Here is an 11,269-nt window from a genome sequence, read left to right on the forward strand (position 1 = left end):
GCTTTCACCGTGGACGAAGCGGAGTCCAGCCCGGGGTCGTCACATGTGGTTGCCGCAAGCCCTGCCGGACGCTCCTTCGTCGAAATCGCCCGGCCGTGCCGTTCTCAAGCCCACCCGCCTCTGCTCACTCAAGGCCACCGTGTGTGACGCTGTGATTCATTGTGAAAGCGAAACTACTTTGTTTGGTCTTCCAAAAGAGGACACGACTAGAAATCAGTGGTTAATTTGTATTTACAACACTGTTCCAGAACAGTTCAACCCAAATGTTCAGATGTGTGCAGCTCATTTTATGGAGGACTGTTTCCTGATCCTGGTAGAGTAGACTACAATGCCGGCTGTTCTGACTCACAGACTGTAAGTACGTTTTTTATATTTGAAGAGTTTTTATATTTTATATATTTAAAGCAAGTTTTTACGCGGCGCGATGCAACGCAAGTCATTATAATCCATAATTATGTCCCCACTGGATGCAACGAATGCCTCGGTTGTGCATTGGATACAAGTTGGCATTTGTAATTTCTAACATATTTGCATTGGTAAAAAATGATTTAATTATATCTAATTATTAGTAGATGCAATATAAATACACAATCATTTTAATTAATTAATCATTTTTAATTAATGACAGAATTTTCATTTTTGGGTGAACTATCCCTTTAATACAATGGTGTTTAACTGTATGTTTTTAACCATCAAATTATGAATTTACCAAACTATTTTCCAAACTAAATGCTTTTCAAATATAACATGTTTTAAAATAAAACTTTTCTCCCAAGAATTCCAATATTTTATTTATTGCAATCTCATTAAAAATTAAAACAGGCAAAAAAAAGAGGAATGAATGAATGAATTAATTGATGAATGAATTAATGAATTAATGAATTCTGTTTGTGTCATTCAACATTTTTTTTTTTTTTTTGGCATGTTTTCGAAAAGGAAATCAGATGCTAGGAAGTGCATCTGCTAAACAGCCTAAATCGGGCATAAATTCAAATGCAGGATATCGTACAGAGTTGAGTTCTCACCTCTGTATAAGCTTGAGTGACCTGTTCATAAAGCGTCTGATGGTGATGAATGGCCAATTCCAGATCCTGCATCTCTGAAGGCAGCCCGCCCTCACTGCACATCTTACACCACGCTTCCACACCAGACAGAAACTGCACAGACACAGGCCATTAGAAACCACCACACCACTGCCATCATTGTTTTTAACAGCATTTGCATGTTCTGAGAGCTACATATGATAAATAAGAAATCAGGCACCTGCTCGGATTTCTGATGGAAGACGGCAGACATGGCGAGGATGGTGCTGCGTTCATCGAGAGCGGCGGCGAAGCTTTTCCACTCCTGATCGAGCTGCGTGCCTATCTGTTTGATCTGCTGAGACGCGTAGTGACCCGCTTCCGACAGCCGCGACGCCACCGACATGATGCGGTTTATGTTCACATATGCATTCTGGGAAACAAGAGATCAGACAGCATCGTAACATAAACAAACATTGCAGAAGAGCAAGACATATAAACTAGTGAGAATCCAACTTTAGAGTATTTAAATAAAGCAATAAATCACTGGAGGTTGTGTGTTATAGTGTGCATGTCAGTAAAATAATATTGTGACATATTATTGCAATTTAAAATAACGGTTTTCTATTTGAATATACTTTAAAATTAAATTTATTCCTGCGATTTTCCAAGCTGAATTTTCAGCATGATCATTACTCCAGTCTTCAGTGTCACATGATCCTTCAGAAATAATTCTAAAATGCTGATTTATTATCAATGTTGGAAACAGTTGCAGTGCTTAATATTTATCTGTGATACGCAGGACTCTTTGTTCAACAAAAAAGTTAAAAAGAACAGCATTTATTTAAAATATAAATATTTTCTAACAATAAAAGTCTTTACTATCACTTTTTATCAATTAAACATTAAAAATATGAATTTATTAAAAAAAAAAGGAAATAAGCATGGTTTCACTTTTTGTAAGGTGTCCTTGTTACAGTGTAATTATACATTTAAGTACTGAGTAATATTAATTAACTACATGTAGTTACTGTATGGTTAGGGTTAGGATTAGGGTTTGTCTTAGGGTTACCTGCATGTAATTATCCATAATTAATTGTTAATATAATAGTAAGTACATGTAATGTGTTACAAGGACACTTTTAAATAAAGTGTTACCAGAAGTTCTTTTATGTGTATATTGTTACAAAGGATTTCTATTTTAAATGACAATTCAGCTTTGCATCACAGAAATAAATTGCAATATTTCACAATATTACAGTTTTTTATGTATTTTTTATCAAATAAAAACATAAAAAATTATTTTGTTTCTTAAACTTTTGAATGACAGTGTGTATATAGCGTCAAACACCGCTCATCCAATTAGAATTTAGAGTTTAGAGAACTAGCCATTTAAACGTGTTAATCACAAAAGAGAAAGCCTTTCATTTAACCTGATCAGATTAATGACACTGTGAACACAAACGGACTCATATTGGAATCATAGCTTAATGAGGCATAAAACAACAATCATGCTGGGATAAAGAAGAGGAGGATGAATGAGCAGCGTGAGTGTGTTTGTGTCTGAGCTCAGATGATTGGGAGGTTGATTAAAGTGGTGAGAGGAATCCTGGCTAGCTGAGCAGAAGACAGCTCTCTGAACGAGGAGCTTCACGACATACTGTGAGCATCAATCACGCTGAATAAGCTGCATAAAGGCTGGTAGACGACCTTTGCTATGATTGTGGGAAACTGGTTAACTTTGAACAGTGGACCAGCTCAGCCACCCTCCTGAAGGGACAGTTGAATCAAAACTGAATCAAAAATGTACAGTAAAAAAACGGCAGCTGTGGTTGCCGGAATTTTACCGTAAAAAACACGGTAGCAACATTTTAGGTTTTACGGTTTTAACTTAAATTTACAGTTAAATACCGTAATTTCATTAACTGAAATAATGTTAATATACCAACCTACTGAAGTACTGAAATCAGTTTTGTACCTTTGTAATACACTGATAACCAGCAAATGCAGGTGGTGATGAGAAAGTCACATGATGAACCAAAGCCTATCACAAGCAGCTTTTAAATAATAACATATATAGAAGGTGCACAGTGTCATTCACACAAAAACATTCATTTAACAACATTAGGTGTAACATACAACCCTAATATACAAAACTGATAAGAAAAAACTAAGAAACATAGTTATTTCCAAAAAAAAAAATCTAATTTGAAATTCTGGGAATGTCAATTTACGGTTATTCACTGTAAATTATACGGTCTTTTTCACTTCCAAAAACTGGATACTATCGTAAAATTACATGTAATGTCCAATACAGTTTTTCACCGTATATAGTAGGGGAATTTACAGTTAACCATTTAACAGGTCTTTACTGTAGCATTTTTACAGTCTTTTACTGTTAAATTCACAGTCATTTTTTACTTTGGAACACAAATGATGCTATTTTTAATATTCTCTCATCACTTTTGTCCATCCATTGAAATTCCACACAACCAAAAAGCTTTGAAATGTTCATATAAACATTGTAAACGTAACCCATATGAATCAAACTGTTTAATCCTTCTTTAAGCCTTCCAAAGAGACAAAATCATTAATCATTAATAAGATGATTGGTCTCTTCTGAAGATTTGGATTATTCCACTCGTTTCATTTGGATTACTTTTACAGACTTTATGAACTTTTTGAATCTTGAAAATTTTGGTTTTGTGTCTTTTCAATACATGGACAAATATGATGAGAAAATATTGATGTTCCAATGAGCGCAAGTCTTACGAGTGAATAAATGATGACAGAATTTACATTTTTCCGTGAACTATCCCTTTAAATGGTATGAACGACACACTCTTGTGACAATTCTTAAGTAGTGTATTTTATGATTTAGAGAATTGGCGATTTGGTATAAATGTTCAAATGCACATGAAATCGCCAACTCATACAAAACGTATGAATTCTCTGAACTTTTAAGTTAAGAAGTAGTGGCATTCAAGACCAGCAAACAAGACTTCCACAAGCATCAGCATGACATACCATGGAGTTCATGGCAAAGTGGTTGTGTTGAGTCTGCAGCTCCACAGCGTGCTGGTAGCTCACGCCGATCTCTGTGTGGCTCTGAAGAAACAATTCCTTATTGTGACTGATCCAGTCAAACATCTAAAGAGAGACGAGAACAGAAGGAATCATTACATATAATCCTCCACCATTCCTTTATGAAGTTTAAATACCACCACAGTTGGGGGTTTGTTATTAACTTGACAGCAAGCATAATTAATCAAACACACAGACTAACACTCGGCAGGCTAAGGACAGATAACAGAATGACAAGTGCATTTAGATAAGAGTGTTAATATAGGGAGACATCATTGGATTAACAGCGTTCTGTGTTTTAGTAGGAAAAATGAAGGATTATTTTGTACAATCAGAATGGTTTGCTGTATTGTCATGACAGCCCGTCTAATTTAGATAAATCCACGTGTTGATAATGTGCTGCGCTAAAGCACAGATATCAGTTGTAGGACCTTTTAAAGGATTATACTGTCTAGAACATTCGTCTAGCAACATTTCTAACACAATCGGCATCATAAATACCTTTTTGTCAATGTCAGAGTTTGTCATTCCCATCATATAGGCTACATACAGTTGCAAGAAAAAGTTTGTGATCCCTTTAGGGGTTACCATTATTATTATTAGTTGTAGTAGTAGTAGTTTTAGCATTATTTTATTTTATTTTATTTCTGCCATTAAAGATCAGATCAAATAGTATGACTAATTTTTTAAGAAAATTCTAAATTCTAAAAGCTGACTTCTACAATAGTTCTTCTACCTGGAGCCCAAACAATAAGACAATCAAATTGTATTGCCAATTAATGCACAAATCCATTCTAAATCTTATACTGTTGCAACTGTACATACTTTACACATCAAAGCTTTATGCATTGCATTAATTAATTCATAAGAATGCCTTAATTAATAGATGGAAATGCAACATAACGAATAATAAACAAATATGCAAATACCAAAGTCATTAAAATTCTGTGCACATGTTTCACCGCCATGGCCTCCGCTGCTTCTGAGTTACAAACAATGTATCCTCCAATACCGAATAACTGTCCTAAATAAATATTTAATTAGAGCTGCAAATTAATTGCACTTGTAATCAAGATAAGAGCTGAGAGACAGCATAATTGATAATGTAGTTGACTGCCTGCATTCCTACTACATTAAATGGCCGGTTTAATCGAATAGGTCTGGGCTCGTTCTAAGAGAAGTTGGACAGAGGTATTAATTAGCAGAATGACTGCTCGCACTTTGCCTTTTGACACAAGGAGGCCTGGCTCATTGACAGATAAATGATTTTCAATCGTGTTCACCGGCGACGAGTGAAAGGTTGTGTGTGGGAGATAAAAATAAACGCCTGTGCTCTGAGCGAAATGAAATCATCAACACAAAGCACTTATGAGTACTCAGCATCAGACGGGTCCCTGTGAGCGGCCCCTCCGGCCCTTCACCTTATCTCTGAACGTCTATCTCAAACTCACTGCTCTCATGAAGTGGGTGGAGTTAGTGTGAGGTCACACTTTTAACCCTATAAAGCCTACAATTTCACACTCTGCATTATCAACATGATCAGAACTTTGCTGGAAAAACTGTTGCCCACAATCTGCTACATGTCTTCTGTCATCTGATTGATTAAATTTTTTTAGCAAGAAAAAGGCATTTCAGTATAATTAAAAAATGTCCCCCTTTAGACATTTGTCTTGTGGCTGTGAGATCTTTAATGCTTTTTATAAAGTAAATATAAGACCAACTTTTATATTGTTAGTAATATCTCAAGATGAATACTTACTAGACTAAAGCAACTTTTTTATTGAATCTGAGTATAAAAAATGATACATCAAGCTTTTAAAGGAATGTTGTACATCTTTCATTCATCACTGTATTGCACTGCATTGTATGTTTTGGCCCCCACAATAAAAACTACAGAGATTTGATCATAAATCTAAACATTTAAATATCATCTTTTTAAGACATATTAATGGCAGATATACAGTGACAACTGCTATTTATATCCATTTTATGTAAGTAATCTCTTTTACTGTTATTGATTTTATTTAATTATATCTGTTATTATTATTCAATTATATCAGAATTTTTTGTCTTAATTTTTGGCCATACTGTATATCAGCAACTCCACCAAATTGCATGTAATATCAAAAACATAAAAACATTTCAATGTTTCTCATATTCAATGTTTGCGTTAAGTCTGACTATTATTATTTAAAGCAAGGCTTTACATGGGTAACCAGAAATACACACAAAGCACTCAAGGCATGATGTGAAGTATGAGTCCGACCTTAGCGGCTTTTTGCTTTAAAAATAATCTGATACTATACAAAATACCAATGTTAAATAAATTGTTATTGCAGTTTATAATGCACTTTTATGCATTCATCAAAATCCTTTTACAACAAAATCAGACTGGAATTTAGAGTCAGAAATCTGATTTGCCTTTTTTTTCAGGATCAGCCTTTAAAATAAATCAGCAACAAAACTGAGCTTGCATCAAATGTCAGTCTCATTACAAAGACAAGTATACATTTTGTAAACATATTGGTGATCTAAATTAACTGGGAAAAAGAGTGAAATAAACCAGTTTTTGGGACATTTTTTGGGGTAAATTATTCCTTAGCATAACTGTATCTTTTCCCCTAATCAAATTTTACAACTTGTTATTTAGTTATTTAATTACTCACCCACTGAATTACTCGCTCATTTACTTACTTACTCACTGAATTACTCACTTACTTACTTTCTCAATTACTCACACACTGACTGGCTTACACAGTAAACAGCCATAATTTTGTCAACTCATACCAGGTTAAACCAGTGCTCGCTTACCTTCTCTGCGTCTTGTTCAAACAATCGGAGCTGAAAACACTGATCCAGCTTCAGTTTTCTTAGGTGCCACATCTGGTGCAGGAGCTGTCTGGTGCTGTGGAGTTTATCCAGCAGACTGGCGATCTTTGGAACCACACTCTGGAAGTCGGCACTTCCAGAAATACAGTTCCTCCCTGAGAAGCCATCACTGGAGCGGATACACTGCAAGAGTCTCTGGCCCTCGTGGTCCAGCTCTTCCACCGGAGCCTTCATCACCTTCTTCTTCAGCTGAGTGTGCTCATCGATGAGTCTCCGAGAGCCCTCCACGTCCACCGGGAACTCTTTCTTAGCCAGCATCTCCTGCAGATCTTCCAGGCGGGAGAGAAGGTGAACGGCGCTGGCCAGGAACTCCTCGAGAGCGACACGGAGCTCAATCCATTCCTCATGATTATATTCCAGAGATCCCTCAAAGTCATCCGTTAACTGAGATGGGTCCACAAGTTTGGTCAACCCCTCCACAGATACCATGCTAGTCTGTCAGTGAGAAGGTAGAAACAGACATGTCAGTTTAGGATGAAAGTAAGGACAGCCTGCCTGTTCTTTGATGTGAGCCATAAATGAATTATAACAGTCTGCAGTATGTTCACTACAAGAGAGAGGATCAGAGGACTAGACTACTACTCAATAACTGCATTTTTACCTCAAAAGTGAACTTGGCACTGCCAAAGTTGGTCTTCTGTTTCTGCCAGAAGTTGTCTGGTTTGATGATGAGAGCTACGCAGATCTCAGCTGAAAACGCTTCCTGCAGGGTCTTCAGTAACGGCTTTATCAGGTCCCACTTAGAGCCACGCATATCAATGATCACAGTGAAACCCCTCTTACACACGTCCTCACTGAAACCGACAGAGAAGCATCAATTTCCATAAATGTACCAGAAGGAATGCAACAATTATGAAGTAATTATTAGTCTACTAGAGTACTAAATAAAATAAGCTCGCAAATTAATTATAAGTGAATAATTATACATAAGAAGTAAATAATTATAACTAGAAAAACACATGTAAATAATAATAATAACAATAATAATTATTATTATTGTTGTTGTTATTATTGTAACAGCTGGACATATCAGACACATTATTGTTTGTTATATTTAACAAATAATCCAACACCCCACAACCAACAAGCTAACCCTGAGATTCTGTGGGACCCTCTCCCAAATGCCAAACAACCCCAAAAGGGCAGAACAGACTCCTTATTACCACAGCAACCAGATAAAATTCACGAGCTAAATGAGTTGCAACACAATTACATGAGTTTTGATTCTGTCACTGCTTACAAAACAAAGTCACTTTAACAAGCTGATCTTGCTACATGCTCTAATGCGTTAGTACTGTAAGAAAGTACAAAGCAAGTACAGGAACTTGCTACTGCCAATACATAAGCCGATACGGTGCTGTGAGTATTTAAGACATACTGCTGCTGCACAAATAGCATATAAAATAACCCCATAGCTGATCTATACAGGTGGAGCTGGGGAAGGTGGAGGGTTTCAGAGGAACTGTGAAAGCGCGCTGCAAAATGCTCTAGTGAACGCTAACCAGCCATTTAAAAGTAAAGCAGTAAGCTTGTTAGCTGTGTATGAAACATGAACCCATCAGCCTATGTCATCTAGAATTTCATGACAGAACTTGGCCTTTCTAGAGGTGTTATGAAATTACACTGAATGTTCACTGGACAAACAGATTAGTTGAGTGTAATATTAATTCTGCTACAGTTACTTCTGGCAGCTGGTATAAATAAATGTAATTAATTATAATTGGTTGTGATTATTAAAAATACATTTCCAGTTTGAGCTAACACTGCACGAAAAGGGTCAAATCTGGTAATATCTGGCCATGTTAAACTGCAGTGTAATTTCAGGTTTGCCAGATGTATTTGGAAATTACCTGAGCCAAGTTACACAGAACAGTACATTTCCAGAAATACCCACATACTCTGGTGTACACGGACATATACAGGAATCTGTGAAGTTTCATGGACATATACAGCTGAAACACTGCTGGTTGTGAGGATTGGTGGCTGTCAGACTTTTCATATGTCAATGAGCAGTTAAGGTGCTTACTGTGTTCCCAGGTGGAGGGAGGGGGTGAGCCAGGGAAGTTTCACAAAACAGCCTCAAAATTATCTTAATAATATTGAACTCAAACATAGCTAGTCTTATTATTTTTGACAGAGGCATTAGAGAACATATCTATGTATGTTGTACGATTTTTAGATACTGTCTAATAGTTATGTTTAGTCAAGTCTAGCAAAGGGATTTATATAATTATAATTATAAATTGCATATTGACAAGCAATACTTTCAAAATATATCTCCCCTGATAAATATTTTATGTAAAAAGTGTGTCAAATAGCACTGGTCTCCCACTTCAACAACATACACAAACCTGGTAAGACTGATTACTTATATTGTGTAAAACTGACTGGTAAAAAATTTATAGCCTGAATGCACTGTAAGTCGCTTTGGATAAAAGCGTCTGCTAAATGCATAAATTAAATTAATTAAAAAATAATAATAAATTAATTAAAACTAATATCTTAACTAATATCTTTGACTTTGTAAAGTGGTGAACGAGACGAGAGACGTGCGGATCCATACGCATAGCTTTATTCAGAGACATGGTTGGAAGCAGGCAGGGTCAAAACATCAGCAAACAGGTATGGCACAGACGAGACAAGAGCAATCCAAAACGGGCTTGAGTCAGTCAACAGCGAACATTATCCAGAGGGCTTGACAAGAGGGGCAATCTAGAAACACGAGCAATAGTCCAGTCGAGGTACAAACAGAGTCTGAATGGCGAGACAAGGGTTAATCCAAGAAACAAAGGCAAGAATCAGAATACGAGAAAACAGGCAGGGCAAGACTATGCCTAGACTATGAAAACTAGAAACTGGCTCCGTAGAGTAGCTATCGCTAGGAGAATGATAAACGCTATACAGTACTCGGCAGTGAGAGAGAGGAAGTCCATGGCTTATGTAGGGTGTATGATTGGTTACAGCTGTGGGTGTAATCAGTGCAATGGATGATGGGAAATGTAGTCCAGGGGATAGTGTAACAGTCTTTGTAGTGTGAGAGTCAATGTGGTGAGCGGGTGAACTCTGGTGGTGAGTGAACAGAAGTTCATAGACCGGATTCGTGACATAGCCCCCCAAGGAGGGGCTTCCAGAAGCTCCTAATTCAAAATAATCCAGGAGGGTGGTGGAGCGGATGCGGAATAGGGGGAGGGACGGAAGACCAGGTCCACGTGGAAGTGGAGAGACCGGAGACTGGGGCAGAGCAGGGTACCCAGGCGGAACCGGCGAAGCAGGAAGCCAGGGCGGAGCAGAGAACCAGGATGACGCCGGCAAAGCAGGAAGCCAGGGTGGAGCAGAGAACCAAGGTGAAGCTGGCAGAGCAGGAAACCAGGACAGATCCGGCAGTATGGGTGGAACTGAGGACCACCACACGGAGCAGACGGAGCAGCAGACCACCATGGAGGAGCAGAAGACCACCAGAGCCAGACAGGAGAACACCACGGTGGAGCAGATGGAGCAGAATACCACCAGAGCCAGACAGCAGACCCCCACGGCGGAGCAGAGGACCACCAGGACGGAGCAGACAGAACAGAAGACCACCAGGGCGGAGCAGACGGAACAGGCAGAGCAGAAGACCACCACGACGGAGCAGAGACCCCTGGTAGAGACTGGGACCTAGGGAAAACTGAGACACAAGAAACAGAGAGAGCATATACGGTCTCGGACCAAGGCAGGGGACACAAGAAGTTCATCAATATTTTCTCTGGTGACAACTGAGCGGGCAGACAGTTCATAAGTAAGCTCACTGACCAAAACTGGACAGACAGACAGACAGTTCAAAATTTGACTCATTGACTGGAACTGGACAGGAAGAGAGTTCATAAATGGGTTCACAGATTGAAACTGAACAAGCAGACAATTCTAAATTAGGCTCTTTGGTCGAAACGGAACAGACGTATTGTTCAAAATTATACTCATAGGGGAAATGGGACAGACAGACGATTCAAAAACTGATTCATAGGTTGATCTTGGACAGATTGACAGTTCATGATCAGACTGAGTGACAGAAACTGGCAAGACAGGGAGTTCAAAATCAGCATCTAGATGGACAGACAGATCACAATCAGCCTCCATGGCTGATTCAGAACAGGACGAGAGTTCGGAGATGGCCTCATCGGCCAGTTCAGAGCACAGCAAGAGTTCACTGACGGCCTCCATAGCCGTGACAGGACAGGATGAGGATTCGCAGACGGCCTCCATAGCCGTGACAGGACAGGACGAGGATTCACAGACGG

The 11,269-nt window shown here is 38.3% G+C and overlaps 1 protein-coding gene across 1 annotated transcript in view; it reads right to left on the minus strand.

The window, feature by feature from the left end:
- The window catches only part of LOC107657356 (kalirin-like), a 231,818-nt gene that overhangs the window by 125,977 nt on the left and 94,572 nt on the right, over positions 1-11,269 (minus strand). The window contains 5 exon segments of the mRNA XM_016445398.1: positions 1,026-1,157; positions 1,264-1,455; positions 4,050-4,172; positions 6,918-7,430; positions 7,597-7,789. Of these exon segments, the coding sequence (XP_016300884.1) occupies positions 1,026-1,157; positions 1,264-1,455; positions 4,050-4,172; positions 6,918-7,430; positions 7,597-7,789 (1,153 nt within the window).

The sequence above is a fragment of the Sinocyclocheilus anshuiensis genome, unplaced genomic scaffold (assembly GCF_001515605.1).
Source record: "Sinocyclocheilus anshuiensis isolate Anshui unplaced genomic scaffold, SAMN03320099.WGS_v1.1 scaffold355, whole genome shotgun sequence".
Classification (NCBI taxonomy): Eukaryota; Metazoa; Chordata; class Actinopteri; order Cypriniformes; family Cyprinidae; genus Sinocyclocheilus; species Sinocyclocheilus anshuiensis.